Source organism: Plectropomus leopardus, chromosome 6, assembly GCF_008729295.1.
Source record: "Plectropomus leopardus isolate mb chromosome 6, YSFRI_Pleo_2.0, whole genome shotgun sequence".
NCBI classification, from domain to species: Eukaryota; Metazoa; Chordata; class Actinopteri; order Perciformes; family Serranidae; genus Plectropomus; species Plectropomus leopardus.
Window position 1 is genome coordinate 17936664 of NC_056468.1, and position 20543 is coordinate 17957206.

The window sequence follows — 20543 nt, forward strand, 5'->3', positions numbered from 1 at the left end:
CCTCGATTCCCATCGTGCCAAGTTTGAAAAGCTTTTCGCAAAAAATAAACAGAGCCCTGTATATTACTTTGTGCTGGTATCAGCCATGCTGTGACATAATGGTATAACAGCAAATTTTATTTAAATCTTCACTTCCCTATGGCGTCCAGGACACAGTGGATCTGCTCTGCTCTGAGCAGGAACAAAATGTTTTGATTCTAAAATACACAAAAATACACAAAATACACAGAAATAACAAATAGTATATAGTACAGGAAAAGGCAGGAAACTGAGTGGGCTTATTTGAAGCCTCCACCTTAAAAAGGTTTGAAATTTCACAATATTCACAATGTTATAAAACACACTCACGACAATGTAGAGGTGAAAAAATGCGTTGTTGGTTCCACTATTCTAATCTGCAGGACTTTAATGTGAGAAGCATTTGTGTAGTCAAAAAAGGGGAAAAAGGATGTTACTATAAAATCCCACTTTACAATTAAGACCTTTGAAAGATTTATTTTAAGTTAATTAAAGAAAAACCCATTAAGGACGTATTCTTAGATAAGATTTAATGTCTTTACAGACTTTTCAAGCGAAATCAGACTTGTCTCACTTGGTTCACAGAGCTGATGGAGAAAGTGGAGTGAAGTCGGAGCAGTTGAGGTCACGAGCCATAACAGACACATTAGCAGCCGAACGAGGAGGAAGCTCAGATGATGTGTGACTGCTGATTAATGAAGGTCCCCAGAGTCGATGGCACTCAGGATGTTTACGCTTCTCCCTTTGAGGCAGAACTGCAGTCCATCTCTACAGCACTGAGTAAAGTTTCTGAGCATTGAAAACCTTCATACTCACAGTTAAAACTCTTTATATTTATTAACAGTCCACCAAGCTGCCTCATCAGTGTCCTGATTGCACCGCGTCAACCATCATCGAGGCTGAAAAACCAGTGCATTAACTGGGAAAGTTTCAGAATCAGGTCTTTCCCAGATTGAGAATTAGTTGCCACAGATGCAGCTGAGGGAGTATCGGACCTTCAGCGAGCGCTCTGGCTGATGTGTGGGCTCATTACAAGCAACCAGTCGATGGTTTCCTCCAGGAAGCCCATGTTGTAGTGGGACGCTATGTTCCGAAACACTGTGATCTGCTCAGAGAAGCTCTGAAAAATGGAAGACGGGAGAAAAAACGCTGTGAGAACAATGTCAATCGTATGCTGTAATCACTTAACTAAATGAATGAATGAATGTATATCAGAGTTGATACCTTGGCTGGAAATGTGAGGTCAAAGTCTCCAGCACAGCTGCAGTACAGGGGCATGTTTGCTTCCTTCACTCCTTTACATTTTGCACACACCTAAAAAAAAATAATAGGTGTTGCATAACAAACAATGACAATTCATGAATGTTTCAGTACCAACATTTTAGACATTAACTTGGTGAGACTGATAGTGTCCAATACATTACTGACCTGCCAACTGTCCTTGCCTTTACTAAAGAAAATATTCTCCTGCAATAATTTGTTGTGTTAAAACTTGCTTTTTAAGATCATTTTTTTGGTCATTTTTTGATAGTGGCTGTCAATATGCAGACAGGAAATTTGGGATGGCATACAATAAAGGTAAACAGCAGTTTTTGGCATCAGGATGTCTACAGGTATCAGACACGTTTAAATTTAATGCTTTTATGACATTTAAGGTAATTTTTAGCCAAATATAAGACTGATTTTTGGACAAATAATCTTGTTCTTATTCAAGCATTGCAGGTAAGAATAAAGGTATGCTTTATGTAGGAATATTTTATTAGAGTCAGGTAGGTTCATCTGCATTTTGCCAACAGGTAAGATAGAGTATAAAATAAAAGGGTAGGTTAAATGATTTGTAACATCACAAACGTGGATTTTCACACAAAAGAGCTTAACTAATTTTGACAAAAATAAACTAAAAGACAGATAAATGTCATTAGATAAAATGTTTGTGGCAATTACAACTTCATACATTTAAACTATTTAATCTCTTTTATGGCCTAATATTTATACAGTTCAATTTAAGACATTTTAAGACTTTGGAAGGACCTGCAGACACCCTGTGTATATGTAATAACTAGGACACCGGACATGCCGAAGTTTTTTTGTTAGGATATTTTATCTATTCAGTAAAAAAAAAAAAAAAATCAAACTCACCAGGTCCTGCAGTGTGTAGCTCATCAGTTTCTTCTGCAGAGCTTCCACCAGAGACATCTCAATAGACTCAGTCTCGTACTGCGCCTGGCAGTTGGAGCAGAACCACTGAGGCAAAACTGATCCATCCTGAGGAGAGGAAAACACAGTTCATCTAACTGGAATAAAAGGAGTAATAACAGCTTTAAATATTATGCCTATCAGGGCTCCTTGTCTCACTTGTGCCACAGATGGGTCTTTGCAGAGGTCGAGGTCACGGCAGAAGTTGCAGTGGTGGCAGATGACCTCGGGCAGGATGTAGGAGTTACAGGGGTCACAGAACTGAGCTTCCGCTGAAAACTCTCCGACGTCTACCAGACGCAGGAGGTCTCTCTTCAGCTTGTTCACCTGGTTCACTATGTTGGCATCTAATGAGAGGACCTGAGCAGGAAAAAAGATGGAACTGCCATGTGAAGAGATAAAAATCATGCTGCACATGAAAAGAGCGTCATAAATTGGTGTTGTTAGTAATATACCTGGCAGACATATTTGATAAACTCCAGTGCCGGGTTATTGAGTGGCAGGTGGGATCCGGGCAAGACGGGGAACATCTCTGAGGGCTGGCTGACACTGCGGGTACCCGTCACCTTTTTCTGGATTTTTTGAGTGATGGTGAAGAAGTTCTGTGTCAGCTCGCTGGACACATATTCCTGGGAGAAGGAGATCATTCCTATAGGGGGAGAGTTTAAAAAAAAAAAAAAAAAACATGTGAGAGGAAATCTATGAAAATCCGATTAAAAGCTCCCCTTCATAGGTTGAAGTATTACAGACACTAGTCTGTGGTGACTCTAATGAGTGTAATGTGAAGTTCCTTAAAAACACAAGGGAGCACTTTAGTAAATAAAGCACCTTCTCAAACACCATCTTACCCGGAAGAGCACTCAAATCCCCCACGGCCTGCTGGGAAGCCTGGGTGCCTCCGCGTCTCTTGATGGGAGTTGCTCCTGGAGCGTTTCGTCTCAGCTCCTCTTTCATGCTGTGGTACACCGCTGCAATGTAGGCTGGTGTGGAAAGTTTGTGTGTGAGAGTTGGTAGAGTGAAAAAACAAGAACAAAAAAAATCTACTGTGTATAAACTTATTTTTACCGGAGACAATCATGAGGAAGTATTTCTGACAGGAGGCAGTTTGGGGCAGATACTGCATGATGTTCCAGTTGCTTTCAATCAGCTCCTCCACCTCATCTGTCTCTTCATCACCTTCATCGTCATATTCCTCTGCATCAGCTCCATCCTCATCCTCATCCTCACTGCCTTCCTCATCTCCCTCCCCTCTGCTCTTTTTCTTCTGTCCGGCTCCTTCCTGAAAAAAGGACCATAGAGGAGGCGACAGTTCAGCCCCAAATCAAAAATGTTTATTTTTGTTCTCTTACATGTAGTGCGATTTATTAGTCTAGATTTTTTTTGGTGTGACTTTCATTGGTGAAAATATACTGTAAGAAGCAGGAAGTTGCAGTTTGAATTACCTTTCCATACATTAGGCTGGAGGGCAGTTTGCCCTTCACGCCTCCGTAGTTGGCGGGATCCATCCACAGCAGGAACTCCCAACATCGGGAGAAGGAGATGGACAAAGAGTGGAAGATTTCTTTGGAGTGGATGCTAGAAGAGAAACAGTGAGGGAAGTGATTTTTTAGTTAAAATATATTAGGAGAGACTGGAAAGTTAAAGAAAAAAAAATAATCTTAAAAATGTTCATTTGATTAACTGTCTGTTGGGTCATCCATTGCCAAATCGGTAACACAATAGTGACGGAGTCAGTGGGCCACTGATGAAAAACTGGGTGTCTTTGGCAACAGTCCCAGGAAAAATAAAGAGCAACACACAGTTAGTGACACGTTTTTTTCATCACCCAGCAGTGGCTGGTCCACCAGAGAGGTCAGAGCAAATGCAATAGACCTGCTCTTTAGGCCACTTTTGTGTGAAACAATGTTTTTTGGCCATTTCTGCTAGTATTGTGAGTAAATAGTTAATTTGGCCCAATAAACAAAGAAAAGAGGCATAAGCACATGGACTATGGAAGTTCAAAAACAAGTGAACATAAACACCTGCACTTGCTGCTTATTGAAATAGGTGACGCAAAGACAATGAAACAGAAATACTTGGGATTTTACCTATAAGGTTATATTTTGGAGAGGACTACTGTACTTTTAAACGAAATTCAAACACAGGAAGATAAAAAAAAAAAAAAAAGATCATTAGCAACACTGACCAAACACTTAAAAACACTGTTGTTTGTTTACCACAGATGATTTCAGAAATGCTGCTGTAATGCTGCATTGAAGGCCAGAAAAACACTTGGTGTTCATCATTGCAATATTCCAATAACCAAAATCCCATGAGATATTTAGTTTCAAGTAACAATATTGATTTTATTTCAATATATTGGCCGAACCTCACTAACAACTTTTTTCCTCCATTAGTCTAATGGCTCGTTGTTATCTTTTATGTTTGCTTTATAGAAATTACTTCCCATGATGGAGACTGCAACACTATCTCCAACAAACAACTAACTGCTCTAATGGAAAAGTGTTTTTTTCCCCTGATTTTAGTGTTCTGGCTTTCATGTCAGACTACTAAAGATAAACCAATACAAATACTGAAAAGGATTTTGTTTTTACTTTAAATACAGGCCAATTTGTTTCAAATTTAGATTTTTTATGGATGGATGTAGTTCAATCATTTTGTATGTATAAATGATAATATTTATAACATTAAATTGCATAAAACGAGTGATAACATTCCTTTATAATTCAAAGATACACAACTGTCTGACCTGTTGGTGATGTACTCCACATAGCCAATGGCGTCATCTATCCTTCGTTTCTTAGTGCACAACACGATCCTGTTGAAGTTTCCGTACACCACAGTGGAGCCAAGACGTTTGAACTCTGAAACTAACCTGACGGCAGAATGAGACAATGATTAATCAAAGATGATCACACTGTAGCTGTTATCTATATCAAAAGGTGGGGAAATACCAATGAGAGAAAAAATATGAAAGTATTGCAATGAGGATCTTGTCAAATTCCTTAACAGGGACTTAATCTAAGTTAAAACAAGACATTAATAATGAATGGCCCAAGGTGAGAAGTTAATGTCTTGAGTCTCAACAGGTGCCTGATACATTGTACACAAAGAATTTTACAATTATTTCAAAACAAATCTTTCAAGGTTTGTGATTAAATAAATCCTAGATGTTTTTCGCTGTATAGAGGGCAGTGTGGCACTTACTGCAGAAACACCTTCTTCATCATGTTGTGCAGGGTGCGGTGCAGCGCAGGGTCGTAGAGCAGAGAGCTGGGGGAGCGCAGCCAGCGGTAGAAGTGCATCACTTGGTTGTCTGCATACACATTGTGGTACTGTGTGATCTCTCTGACCCATCCAACCACCATGCTCTTCAAAATCCTGCTCAGACAACACAGAGCACACACTGAGGTGAGCAAAAAACAACAAATAAAATGTGCCATGTTTCCTTGCTACACCTGTATGGTTAGACCACATGCATGAGGGCTGTAAAACTTTTGGTGCCTCAGGTTTCAATTTCGATTCTTGGGGTCACAATTCAATGTAAAGTAAATTCTCAATTCAGCACTAAACTCAGGATTTAATCCAGTTTGCTGTGAGTTTTTATTTTCAAAAAAGGATCGCAATAATGTAAACACACAAAGGCGAACCTAAGACAAAAGTAAGCATTTTCAAATCTAGGTGAAGGTGTACGATTTGTGCCCAGACATGTGGAGTGTTCCCTGACTGACTTGACTTTAATTTTGCAAACCTTGCATATTGAATGAGTCATGCCAAACTTTTTCTCTTTTGGGAGATTGTAGAATGCAAACTGTGCACAAATGCTTTCCTTCCATGAGGATGAGACTGGCTGACGGGCTCCATTGCCCATTTTAGGGAGGCTGCCCGCTCCGACAGTTAACGTTAGCTTGACTGACTGCCAAACTGCTCGCTGAACTCTGGCCTCCGAATAATCTACATAATACGTAATGTACTATGAAGGCGGACATTGCCAGATGGAAAAAAAAAAATTTATAAAAATAATAATAATGTTTTTTTTTAAAAGTTATAAATTGAAACAAAACTGTAGAAGGTAAGTATCAAGATAATAATGTAAACTGCTTCCCCTCCACTCCTAATATGTGCGTGGACTTAAATAATCCTGCACCACAGATCCTTACACACCTGAAGGTGTTGGAGCAGAGAGCAGTCTCATCATAGCTAGCAAGAGAGGTGGCTCCCTGGTTCCCTGACATCATGTCCTCCAATGAGGCCTGCTGGATCACATCAAAACTGACACCCAGACTTGCTCCGCCCTCCATGTCATTGACATGCTGTGATTGGAGGATGGTGTTCACCGCCAGGCTCTGCAGGTCCAACTCCACGCACACTGAAAGAAACAGAAACAGAAAGATCTGTAAATGCAGAGAAAGATGCTACAAAAAGGTGAAATTCCTTCATGATCTTTTGCTTTTTCATGGATGAAGAGGAAGTGAGTACCTGTGGAATAACATCCTTGAGCATTGATCTCCATGGAGCCCCTGTCATCGCTTTCCATGACCAGACGACTGTCGTCGGCCTCTTTTCCTCCGAGGTCGGGTCTGGCTGTTGGTGAGAGCCACAGCAGGTGGTTGTGTTTCCGTAGATGTCTTGCCAGGAACAAGTCTGAGCCAAAGATGGACACATCCTGAGGCAAGTTCCCCACAGGTAAGTGGTAATACCTGAAAACAAGAGACAATATATTGACTCTAAAAGTTCAAATGTTTCTTGAAACAAACTCTAAATGCTAAAAATACACTCTATCAGAGACTATAGCAACAAATTAAGCATGCCAGGGCACTGGTTAAGGCCTTTGACTTAAATAAGTGATCAAAAAATAAATAAAATAACAGAACTGTCCACTCTGTCCCCTCCAGGCCAGCCACCTATGTAGTGGGAATATGAAACCCCAAGAGCGAGCAGCGTGGCGGTCGTACCTGGCCATGTCGAAAGCCTGCGACAGGCAGCTGTCCAGGTTGAGGTAGTGGCGGATCATGCGTCGGGCACCGTGGCGTTGCCAGTCTAACACGTTATAGCTGATCTCATCAACCACATGTACTGGCACAACTGGGAACTCCTCTAGCACCGGCATCCCTGCTGCTAACCTTCGCAGCTCCCAGTTTGACTGCACCGCGATGAGGGTGGGCCCACGACGCTCCTCCTGTAAACAGCAACAAACACCAGATCATACACCAACTCACCAACTCAATCACATGAACATAATTACGATCCTCTTTGTATGTAATCATTCAAAGTATTAGCCTCACTGTGTTTTACCTTGTAGTTTAGCAGTATGCGTTGCAGCGCGCGGTAAATAGCCTTTGCATCGTTTTCTGCTCGGACTTCAAAGTTGTGTTTCTCTGGAGGCAGGAGCTCTTCGGTCGTCTTCTCCAGGAGAGCAGTGCGTTCAGCGGTGTAGAGGTTAGTCAGGTTGGGCATCTGGTTGCTTCTGACCTTATGAGATAAAATAAAGACGAACCTTGAGGGTTGTTCTCTGCCAACTGGGAAGGGACGCATTAAGCATGCAGTTGTTTCCATTGGAGGAGCCTCGTTTAACAAGATAAGAGTTAAAACACCCAACACAATGACAGTGGAAGAAATGAAAAAGTGTATTGTTCTTACTGTGTCCAGGATAAAGATGCTGGCTTTGCGCTGAGAGGGGATGAACAGGCCAAACAGAGCCTTGTGACCCTGACTGTGATGATACAAGTACATGTGGCGAACACTTCCTAAGAGGAGGAAACAAAACACAGTGAATAAGTTTACATGCACAGCCTTATTTCTCTATTAGATATTTGGAATGTGGCTTTTTTCGCATTGCACACAAACCAAATTGCCAATAGTTTGAAAGGCTGTGGTAGAGATCTATGCCAAAAAGAAACGCCAACATTTCTGGCTGGAGGGAGAAATGCATCTACTTTTAAACATTATGAAAGTCTTGGATATTACCAGAGTGTTGGGATATGAGAAAATATGGCAATGTCAACCTTTTCAAGAAGGTGGATGAAGGATTAAAAAGGCGAGGCTGTGTTTTCACGGTCAAATAAGTCCTTTTCTGATGCAAAAAAAGCTAAATAACACAAACGGCTTTAACAGCTCTGCTTTTCCGAATTTTGACATGACAAACATGTTTGGCCACGCTAATTGGAGTATGTATGGCTGTATGAAAATGGCAATGTTAGTGGATTATTTATTTCATCAGCCATGTAAACAGCTTAGTAGGAATATTGGCTTTTTCAGAGTAAGGGCAAAAAATTTATATTCTGTGTCTGTAAACAGAGTGAGTGATTTAAAACTTGTCAACATAACAAATGTCATGAGCAGGATCCCACGATATAAGGCCAAATATTAGGTTAAAGTAAAAGCAAACAGTACATAAAAAAGAAATTAAAACAACAATCTCTACAGGATAATTTTGACATCATTTCAGAGTGACTAGTGTGAGAAACAGGTCTTACCAGGTTCCAGGTAGCTGAACTGGGCCAGAGACCTCATCTCCAGATGCTCCAGATCAAACGTGTCCGCCTCCCTGCCAGCCAGATCCCTCACAACATGTTTATTGACCATACACACACATCCGAGCTGCACCAGTGCACGAAACAGCAACGGGACCTGAGAGAGATGACATTAATGCTGAGTTCTGTTTGTAACGGCAGATAAACAGGACTCAGAGGAACGTTGTACACACACTTACAGAACAATTAATGCAGGTGTATAAATGTGATACCTGTGTTTCATAAACTCCTTCTATGTCAGGTGCAGACAGATCAGCGTTGATTTCATTGATGTGCTCCTGGTACATGTCCTCTGGTACACAGTACTCATAGAGGTAGTACACTATGTTGGAGCGAGGCAGCATGCGGTTCACCTGAAGCCAAAAAATATTATTTGGTCAACTTGTTATGAGAACACATTTATTATAATTGCAATGCATTTCTACTGCATTTCTACATTGCGTGCCTTTTTGTATGTGGCTCCCTCTTCCTGTTTTGGGACTTTCTGGTTGACGTAGAAGACACGAGGGATGTTGAGCTTCATGCAGTGGAGGTCGTGTCCGATCACAGCCCATAACTTGTACAGACCAGGGTGACTAGTTTCTGCAATCTGAGAGGCAGGCCGTCACATGAGACAAAATTAGATGATCTTCTTTGGATTTTTTTTTCAACTGACTTGAGAATAAAAATGGCGTGACTTTTCCCCACCTGCACAATTTGCCATGGCATGTCCAGGATGCTGCGAGCCGTTCTGCGGAGGAAGCTTCCCAGCCCAGTGGTGGGGCCGTCTCTGATGACTCCTCCTCCTACCGGTTGAGCCTCACCATCCAGCAGCCTCCTCCTCTTCTTTCTCTCCTTCCTCTGCCTCAGCTGCAGCTCCCACTTCTTCTTATGGTAACGCAGCCACACTAGACGCTCCTCCTGAATACAGAGAGTAGTTTTGGAAAGTTTTGTAATACATCTCCGCAAATAATTGAACAAATCTGAAATCGTCTCAAAAGAATATCTTTTCCAGTATGTTCAGAAGGCTTTAAAAATTCCTGGAAAAGACACGAGGCGACACACTGCTTGTGGCTGTGAGCTCACCCGTGTTGTTCCCATGGGCGGCGGTGGCCCCAGAATCTCTCTCCAGGACTGGGTGAGCTCGACATCCTGAGACTCCACCTGGCTGTCCTCTCCCTGTGAAGCTCGCTTCCGCTTGGTGCTGATGAGGATGGCTGGCTGCAGAGGTCTGGCTGGCATCCCAAAGTCCTCTATGTCTGCGGTTTGACCTGCTTCAAGAGGCTGATGGGCCACCTGAAAGACAAGAAGACATTTAGAAAAGAAAAAGTGCAAAATAACTGTTACTAGAGGAAACTCAGCTTGGTAAACATCTGAATATCCCAAGTTTTTCTGATTAAAGCAGTGTATCTCTAAAATGCATGATGAAAGACAACTGTGTTGACATTTTTGCTGTGAGTGAAACAAACCTGTCTCTTGCCCTCACTGGTGAACAGCTCACTGATCTTCTTTTGCTTGTAGATATCATTTTTCTCCAGGAGTTTCTTGTGAAGCCAGTCAGGGTGCCTCACTCTGGGAACCGGATTCTTCACCTGATGATGAGCAGAAACACTTATAATTGTAAATAAGTCCAGAAAAGATGAGGGTCCAAATAAATGGGTTGTCTTTTTTACCTGTTGAAGAGCTGCAGGGATGGTGATGATTTTCTGGATGGCACTACCCAACCTCTCTATGTAATAACTCCAGTCAAGGATCTGAAAAAGCCCATCAACAAAAATTTTAATGTCAGAGAGCACAAACGCATTCACACAGAAAACCAGAAGTGTTCACATACATTAAGTGTTTGAATAAAAAACTCACAGAGCGGATGTCCAGGTCATGCAGGCTGGGCATCTTCAGCCACTTACGAAGGAAATGTTTCTTCACACTGGGCTCCGCCTGGAAGATAGCCAGAGGAATGGCTCTGATGGAGACAGACACAATGAATCAGCGTTAAGATCAAAGCTTTCACTTCTGGTAATATTACAAAGTGCTTGCTCTTTAGAAACATTTAACGTTGGAAAAGCAACCCTGACATTTTATTTCGGTCCTGCTAACATCAGAAAAGCTGGCATTTTGTGCCTTTACTAGATAACTGTGTGGATATAGACGGAGAAAGACGGGATGGAGACGAAACTGACAAACAAATGTCCACAACTACAGACGATAATTGACGTCGCTACACATAAAACAAAGACTGTACTGTACTATTACTATAATAGTACTAGTGATACATTCTTAATTTTAAGGCGTTGTTATGCTCGAGAGGTACAAACCAGGCCTTCATAGACATGGGAGGGGCATGATTAATCACACAAATAGCACACACAGCGCATACTTTCAAATCATCTTCCCTTTAACATGCTCATAGTGTTGCATTTGTTTGGACACAGACAAACCACATCAGCAGTGGAAAAGTTTAAAGCCTGCCTACTTTCTCAGCTCCAAAGACCTGGCTAATCAACATCAAAATGTTGTTTTTGTTTGGTTGTAACAGGGGAGAGAGTGAACAGTAAATAGTTTATTGGTTCGGTGAATTCTGGTAGTTGTACGTTTTCTACCTTTTGAGCAAAATTAAATGCCAAAGCCCTTTTCATCCGTCTTCTCTGGTCATGTACCAGCAATTTCAAAAGTATATGCATCTTTCTACTACACAAACAGCACAGTTTTATGAAAAGACCATCTTTCCGGATATGAAAATATTTTTTAAATACAACACAGCCATCATTGATGTTAAAAATTACACCTGCGCTTTATCTGCCATAACAAATTAAATTGTCTGTACTGAAATTATGAGAATATTAAAGAGATCAAGCTCTTGCCCACCTTAAGTTACAAAATGATTTGACATATTATATGTCATTTCAGAGCTGTTGTCTCACCTCTCTGTGACAGGTGAACCCTCTGGCTTTCTGGAGATGACATAACGACAGCTCAGACCAGCATCTTTCACCATTTGGTCTCCCAGGAACTCAGCCAGTCTCTTGGCTGTGCTGATAGAGGTGGACTTCTGCTCTCCGTAGTCCTCCAGTTTTCTGGACATCGAACGATTCTCTGAAATCAGCTCAAACAGCTCTGCATCTGGCATGTTTGCAGCCTGGAAAACCAGAGAGACAAATCAATCAGCGTTTTGTGAAGATAATGAAACAACTGAGCGTCCTGCGCAAATTATACTTCATATTCATATATTTGTTAATCTATGTTTCTCAAAACACTTTTGAAAGCACGTTGTCATGACATTGTCATCTTACAGGGTTTTACCTTGCTGTACAGAACGTCGAGCCAGTAGTCGGCCACTTTGGCCACGGAGGCGTACACCTCTTCCAGAGAGGTACCTTTGAGAAAAGCCTCAAACACTGACGACTGAAAAATCTTAATGAGCTGGAGCTCTCCTCTCCTCTTCACTTCAAAACCCTTCAGCTCAGCCAGAGAGCCGTCCTCATTAAACACAGCGTACCTAAAAGGACCAGAGAAATCCTAAATCATCGTAATCAATGAACCTCGATCATTCACTGATGTTGGAAATAAATCCACAGAAGTCAAATCCTAGAACATTTAATCAAAGAAAAACTAAACCATACCTTTTCTTCAGCTTCTTCCCTTCCTCCTTCGAGGCGGGCAGGATCATGGCCAGGTACGGTCCGTCCACCTCAAAAAAGATGCTGTTCTCCGACCTGATGTTGTAATTGAGGGTCGCGGGGTCGACCAGCTCGTGGTACTGATCGTTGGTGAATCCCTCCTTCACCATGATGTTCAGCATGGCCCCCGGGTAAGAGATGGTCACCTTGGGCTTCTTCTCGTTGCTGGTTTTCACCACAAAGTTCTCGGGGAAGGTGTTGGGGAGGACACACCAGATACCGTCAGTGTCCAACTCGAGGGGCCTCCTGAATCACAGAGGAGTAGATGTTAAAGTCGTGACGTGTATGAAACAGAAATTTATCTGTGTTTTTAGGTCCACAAAATAGGATCGTGCTTGATGCCTTTTATTTTAGTGAGTAAGAACATGTCGCTGTTCAACGCTGATATCCCTCAGTTATGTAACCATGTGTTTGACCTGCAACATAAACAATATTTGCGACTAAAATACCAGGGTAAAAGCAAAAGAAAGTAAGACAAAAACAATACTGCGGGAGCTGGACACAAGCCCAAACATTGGCTGGAATCTGCTGATGAATCGTTATTAAACAAGACGGCGGATCAATTCCAGCTCCATCTCTCCTGCGCTGGAGCTGACCTCGCACTGACCAGAAAGGTAATTTCTGTGATGAGATATCTTATTATCGATATGACACTCACCCTATTTGTTCGATGAGCTCTCTGGCCTGAGTGATGATGTTGGCTCCGGTATAACACACAATGCCAGCCATCTCCATGGAGTACCAGCGCGCCCTGATGGGAACACAAAGGCAGCACAGACCACATGAGCTCCGCAGCACAATGCTGTCAATCTCTCAGCACTGACAGATTTTGCCCGCTGCAGCGGCTGAAGAGCTCGTGCAACAGCGCGAGTTAAAAAATGGTCTCTTACCCTTTCCTCATGACGTAGCCGTAGAAAGAGTTGAGAATACATTTATGAGCCAGCTGAAGAGAATCATACAGGATCTCCATGTTTTTGCAGCGCTTTATCTCAGCAGCATCTCCACTGTCCTGAGCTGCCGAGAGTTTCTTCTTCCACACCTACAACAAAGTAAGCACGAGAAGCAAAGACTTTACAGCGAGTCATTTTGACATGCAAGAAGAATTTCAACTACAGTATATTTAATGGCTTAATTTGCAAGACCGTACAGCGGCACATTTACTTTAGAGTGTAGCGCACTCTTTTCAGACAACTCACAACAAAAACTCAGCTCAGACTTTCTAACAGTTTATCTTCTGACTCCTCACATTTTAAATGGAGAATACCAACTTATGCCCACCAACAGGTCTGTTTTACACATAAGCCTATCCTGTTACTAAACCAGCATTAGTCTGCTGCTAACTACGATTTTAATCCAGAGGATTTAATGTGATGTGTATAGTTGTCATTAGTGTTTGATATGCTTTTCTATGAAAAGTGTTGTATGTATAACTCTATGTTCAAACTGTGTGTACATTTCTTGAGAATAATGGGGGAAGCGAATATACAGAAACATGTAATTAACTGAAAACAGTGCTCTAAATTATATTTCAGTGTTTTAAATACAAAAACACACCTTGTGCAGTCCTTTGAATTCGTAACGCCGATCTCTGAAAGCTCTCACTGTGTCCACGTAGAAGGAGTTTTCTCTCTGACAGATGGTGGTGACTCGCTCCTCCAGCCTGGTGACGTGCGTCTTCTTGTAGGCCCTCTTACAGTAGTCTGAGACAGAGACAAGACAGGTGGAACTATTCTTTGGCACCCAGTAATTGAGAATTATTTTAAACCAAAATCTAAGGAGCGATAAAAAACAAACAAACAAAAACAAATAAAGTACCTCCCAGACGTTTCTTCTCGTGTTTGGCCTGCTCTTCCCTGTTGAGAGTGTGGAAGGCCCGCGGTGGACCATTGGGGAAAAATGGAGGGAACTTCTCAGACTCAAGTTGCTGCTGGATGCGGTGGAACTCGCTGCGGCTGGCAGGCACTGCAGATGAAGGGGGACAGATGCAACTTTTACCGCATTCATCCCCAAATGGACGCTTTAGAGGCAACGCTGGCAGGTTTGAGTCACATAAAAACACAATTGTACAACATTAACTTACTGATCTCCCCTCTCCATTGCCAGGTCATCCTCCTCTGGCAGGCGGCTCCAGGCTTGTTGAAGTCACAGGCGGCACAAGTGGCCTCGTCAACCATAGCAGATGGCTGTAAAAGCAGAAAATAAAGTACTGAATTTAATGCTTCTCTATACATTTTATCATGTGTGTATTTCTTTTGATTTTGCTTTTACCTGCAGGCGGTTAGTGAGGATGATATTGGGGTACATCGCCCCAACGTCCAGATGGTAGATAAGGGGGCATTCGATCCTGTTTGGGACCTCCTTCAAGGAAGTCAGTTTCTTTTTGATCTCCTCACATACCTGTGAAAAAAACAAAAACATATTTTATACCTTAAACTTTTTTAAATGATATCACAAATATGGGAAACTTATTTAAAAGAAACTCATCCAGGTGAGAGTTGCAAGTCAACATACCTCATTAAAATTGGTAACTTGCTCTAAAGGAATTTTCTCCTCTTCCTCAATGGCATGTCGCATCGTCCTCTCAACTCTTTGCAGCAGGAAGTCAAACGCAGCTGGATTCTGTCAACCCAAAAGACCAAACGGTCACGTCATAAACGCACAAAAAGCAGTGAAGCAAACAACCAGCTGTAAGTTGACCTCGTATGTACCATTTTGAAACGGCAGGGGATGTCACTGCGAAACACTCCAGACTCCAGCGCCTCCACGTGACCGCCCACGTAGGTTTCTGAGTCCAAGACGTGGCCATCGTCAGTCAGTTTGTTGAAGACCTGCTCCTGCTTGTTGGGGAAGACGATGTTTGCGTGGAAGGCCTGCACCATGAGCAGAGCTTCACACAGAGTCCCAGAACCTTTACGAAGCACCTGGAAGAGAAAAGACATGAATAATCTAAAAAATGAATGTTATTTTGAGGGAATTTCAGCCTTCTTTTACAAACGCACACAAGATACAAACCTCATCAGGCTCCATGGGGATGATGGTGCACAGAGCGAAGATGAAGGGGTGAACATATTTCATGTACAGGTAATATGTGGCCACGGCATCGGAAACAGAGTAGGTGGCTAAAGTCTAACAGAAAGTAGAGAAAAAAATAAAAAGTCAATGAAACTTTCAAGATGATTCTTTATTTTCCGAGCTGTAAAAACTGGAGTCCACTTCTGTATTAATACCACATGTTTAAGTCAAACTCTGTATATATTTATATGTTATGTAGTATTTAAAGCACCAAAGCTTAAAAAAAAACAAAACACAGATATATAATCAGATTTTCAACCCAAGACTGCACAGATGAAACCACATTTAAGAAAATCAGTGCTGGCTAAGATGTATCCTTGGAATTTCAAAATAAAAGGGTATCTTAAAGACAACCACATGTATCAATGCTTTATAATTTGGATCAATAACACTGGATCATTGAATCAATATAATGATCCGGATTGATGTATTGTTACATCCCTAGTGCCTAAGACTTTTATTTTGCTTTTAGCTTGGCATCGAGTATCATTTTTGTAAACTAGTTTTCTGTCTTAGTTAAATATTCTGGTATTGTAACGACGTGCGTACCTGTGGCTCCTCAGTTGCCATGCGACACATCTCCTCCGGGTCCAGCTCAACAGGGTCGTAGCCCAGTTTAGCCTTCGCTGCTGCCTTCAGATTATGACTTCCTACTGGCAGATAGCTGTCTCTCTTTACCCACCTGACACACAGGAGAAGAGCAGGTTGGATGATGATTTTAGAAACTGACTAATCCAAAATGACCCGTGACTCCTACGTGTATGTTTACGTGAACCAAAAAGTGTGCAAACCTTAAGCAGTCCATGTGGATGGCTTGACTGGACTTGTACTCTCCCTGGTTATCCTTTTGGAAACCGATCTCTCTGTGCATGCTCAGTCCATGGAGAGCAGCCCGAGTCTCAACGAAAGGCCTTGAAAGAGTGGAAACAAAGAGGGAGACATGAAAGTTAAACATCATAACAAACGAGTAGTTAGTGTAATAATTTAATAGAGAAAACACATTAACAGCTCACCAGTCGAAGAAGTCTCCATTGTAGGTTACAAAGATGTTTGGTTTGGTTTCTTGAACGTGATCAAACCACCTCTGAATCAGAGCCGCCTGCAGCCAAAGTCAGGTTATCACATTGATGTAACCACAGAGCATTACATTTATATGTTAAACATTTTTCAAATGCTTCAATCTTCATTCAATTTGCAGTATATCTGCTGTTAAGGCAACTATATACCTCATCATCCTCATTGAAAACGGTGAATGGTCCCTCGTACTCTGGTTTGGGAGTGAACTCAAAATCTTCAATATTCTCAGAGACGATCTCTCTGTTTGTGATTAAGAAGCCCTTTAAAAGTGGACAAAAAGTTAGTCAATCCGACATGCATTGATAACACAGTAGAACATATCATGAATACCACTCACCTGTCCATCAATCATGTAGGAAATCATCATAATCTGATCGCTCTGCGCGTCCGGGAACTTCAGTGGAAGTTTGGTGGTCTCTATGTCGAAAGCCAAAACAACAGGGTCCTAAAAAAACATGAGACAATGATTTACTGAAGTCACTGCAAACCATGAGCCTGAATAAACGACAGATCTCATGTTACAGCGGCATTAATAAAATCCTCATACTGGTCGCTCCACGAGATCATCTCTCCGTACAATCTCTGGTGGGTAAGCGCTGCCTCTGTATCGAACGTTATACCAGTGAGCCTGAGAAATAAAGACAGAAAATAATCAGAACAGGACGCACGCGTATCTCAGAGGACTCTCTAAAACATTAAGGCAGAAATCTTTACCACGTGGATCTTGAGGTCGATGGACAACCGCACATGATAGGGCACGTCATACTCTCTCATGTCCACTATGTTGTCCAACTGGTCAGAAATACTCTTTGACGTCCCTTCTTCATCTGCTGACGCCACGTTGCCGCCTGATAAGGCACTGAAAAAAACGACAGTGGTGTCAGTTCAAAAAATACTGAACAGGAACCTGTTTAGAAACTACTGGGACGAGTGGTACCTGGATAACATTGAGGTGTAGGCGTCATTGGACTGCTCCCTCTCTCTGTTCTTGCGGACTGCCGGGGAGATTTCACGCTTGACCTTGATGAGGTCGTCCACGGTGTTGAATGACAGCTTGACGTAGCTTCGCTTGAGTCCAACAAGATGGTTCGGCTGAGGAGAAAAGGCAGGCATAATTCAACAACAGTACAATAGTGTGTTTTTAAAACTGGCTCTTGTGTTAAAATCTTCATTTCTCGCAGCTTTTTTTTTTTTTTTTAATTTTAGACACTTTAAAAGGTCAGTGTTTAAGATTTAGGGGTTTTAGTAGCATCTAGTGGTGATATTTGCAGACTGCAGTCAGCTGAAACTTCTATGTGCCAAACGTGAACTCCCGGTCACAATTTGTTCAATGTTCCTCGTTCAGGAGGATTTTTACTGGGAGCTGAATTATTTGCAAACGCCTCCTCCTCTCCAATACAAACAGACCAGCTGATTCAAGCTGGTAAAAACACTGAATAAAGCAGTTTCAACTTACAAATCAGTGCAGTTCCTACACTGTTTGACCCATCGCAGACTGACCTCTAGTCCAGCACATGCTAATGCGTGCTCACATTTTTTCTCTGATGACTTAAGATCAAGATGTTAGGAGGTTTTTACCAGGAACCGAGTTATCTGCAGATGTTTTTTCCTCTTCAAAACTAATGGATCCGGTGGTATAAACTGCTAAAAAAAAAACCTGATAAAGCAGTTTAATGAAAAAAATTAATAAAAACCTTTTTATTTTTTGGATATTGTTTTTCCAATGCTCTTGTCACTGAGGGGCTGCGAACTATGGTGGCAACAATGTAAAAGGTCTTATTTAGAGCCAGTGTTTGGTTTGTCCATTTTGGGCTACTGTAAAAATGTGGTGTGACATGGCAGACTCTGTGAACGAGGACCGGCTCCCTGTGTCGATATAAACTGCTCATTCTAAGATAACAAAAACACAGCAATTTGTCTTTTTTTCGGTTGATTATAAAAGAAAGAAAACAAACTTATATTATATTCCATTTCTGGCATTGTATCCCCCTAAGTCCGACACACTGAACCATTAATGTGGCTGTTCTCTTCAAGTCTATTTCTATGGTAGCCTTTGTTGTTGTAGAGTAGCCTGCATGCAAACACTGTATCGCTGTTAAAGGACACTTAAAACCAAAACTCTCACCAGGTCCAGATCCTCTTTTGGGATAACTTCAAGCTTCGCCACCTTCCCTTGAAACTTCCTCGACAAGTATGAAATAACTTCTCTCTCGCAGTTCTGGAAGTAGATTTGTCTTTAAGAGAGGAGGTTTCTGAATATGATTTCTTCACATAGAAACCAAATGACACACAATGACTTACCTTTTTAGTGGCAATGTAAAAATATGGCTTGAATGGCAGGGCCACCTACAGAGAAAGATGAATATCAGATGGGGGATATGTTAGAGCAGTGGAGGCATGGTATGCTTATGCAATGATTTGTTTATATTAACAGATACTCAAAGTATAGTACAATTACAGTCCCAAAAATACATCAGATTCCTATTTGTGCTTTTGAGAATAATTATATCAAAAAGGAAAAGGAAATGTACAAACCTAGCAAACCAAAACAATAACACCAAAAAACCCACAGTGGATGCATAGTTTATTATTATGTTTTTACAAAATAATTTATCCCCAAACACACCTTAAACCTGCTTCCATCCTCCTGTATGAAGTAATAGTCCACAGCACTGATCATCCTCTTGTCATCATCCAGGATCTCAGTCTAAAAACAGAAAAGTGTCCCTTTTTTTAAAATCATGTTCTCCTCAAGACATTCAAAAAGACCACACGTGACTCTTGCATGGACTTACAGGATGCATGTTGATGAGCCAGCCTGTTTTCTCCCCCGGCTCCTTCATCCTGTCGAAGCCGAAGCGAGCGTCCATCTCGTCGGTAAACTGGCTGCGCTCCAGCCGCTTAAGGGCCGACATGGAAGACCCATCGTCCCTGTTTCAAACACACATAACAGCGACAATAAACTCACGTTTTACTCCTTTCTTCTACTAAGCATCACGTACAGTATATTGTGGCTGTCTGGGCTAATTTAAAAGGAGGCGTTTAGTTTGTCTTTGAAGTGAATGAACTCACTGGTTTTCCTGGTCTCCTCCACCTTGTCCCCGCTCTGGTTTGTACCGTCCACTGTTTTGCAGAACCATCTTCTATCTCTGTCTGCCGGCGTCAACACGGCGAAATAAAACAAACTCCCGCTCACTTTGTCTCAGTCTGTCCGTAAAGCCGCATTTGAAAAGTATTACAAAGTTATTTCCAGGGTTAGTCCTCCGTTTTTTCTGTTACTGTCACAGACGCTGCTTGTGTTTTCTTATTTTTCGCGCCTTCCTTCAGTTGCCGCGAGAGCAACGGAAGAGGAAAAAGAACAAAGATTGTTTATTAAACAGCTGAATCACTCAGATCGAAATTCCTGCACCGCTTCATGGTGTGTGGGACGTTTAACACCACGATACTGTCAGTCATGCAAATGTTGCATTCATGCTATCTGAGAGTAAGTGTAATCATCAGTTTCTAATGTTTAAAGCTAAATTGTCATGTTACTGGTAAAAACAAAAATGTATACGCATTGTTTTGTAACTATGAGTTTAATGAAGGATTTCTTAATATTGAAAAAATTAACATTTCTCTATTCAGAAATTCTGTGCTTACTCTGTATAAAGAGCAATGGGCTGGTGATATATGGACTAAACCAAGACTGTGAACATTAAGGATGATAAAATGTGAAAATGGTACATAGAAATCTGAGTTTATTATTATTATTATTTTATATCCCACTCTATGTTATGCTATACTATATTATACTATACTATACTATACTATAGCTGCTGAAAAAGCTAAAAAAAACAAACAAAAAAAAACCCAGCTAAAAAAACAAAAAACAAAACAAAAAAACGCTGAAAAACAGCTCATGCTGGTATCTGATTTTAGTTAGTTTCACCTGGCTGAAGGTGTTCCTGACCCAGTTCTTGCCAGTCCTTGATGGTTTGGCATGCTGGTG

At 41.5% G+C, this 20543-nt stretch overlaps 1 protein-coding gene across 1 annotated transcript; it reads right to left on the reverse strand.

Annotated features, from left to right (window-relative positions):
* Positions 1–78: 78 nt before the first annotated feature.
* Positions 79–19852, reverse strand: pole (polymerase (DNA directed), epsilon). Its single transcript, XM_042488972.1, has 48 exons — positions 19625–19852; positions 19348–19483; positions 19179–19259; positions 18854–18898; positions 18678–18770; positions 17490–17644; positions 17267–17411; positions 17100–17180; positions 16890–16997; positions 16702–16812; positions 16489–16574; positions 16267–16386; positions 16025–16157; positions 15416–15529; positions 15112–15324; positions 14915–15022; positions 14672–14800; positions 14484–14586; positions 14219–14365; positions 13958–14103; positions 13294–13442; positions 13062–13154; positions 12347–12649; positions 12027–12222; positions 11648–11862; positions 10587–10689; positions 10400–10480; positions 10196–10318; positions 9813–10022; positions 9435–9647; positions 9193–9336; positions 8960–9100; positions 8691–8844; positions 7855–7961; positions 7510–7686; positions 7170–7393; positions 6694–6914; positions 6379–6583; positions 5422–5595; positions 4964–5089; positions 3657–3789; positions 3280–3493; positions 3063–3194; positions 2670–2863; positions 2374–2574; positions 2158–2283; positions 1243–1332; positions 79–1138 (listed from the first exon to the last, which is right to left on the reverse strand). The coding sequence occupies exons 1-48, from the start codon at positions 19690–19692 to the stop codon at positions 1016–1018; spliced, it is 6894 nt and encodes a 2297-aa protein (XP_042344906.1). The 5' UTR covers positions 19693–19852; the 3' UTR covers positions 79–1015.
* Positions 19853–20543: the final 691 nt, after the last annotated feature.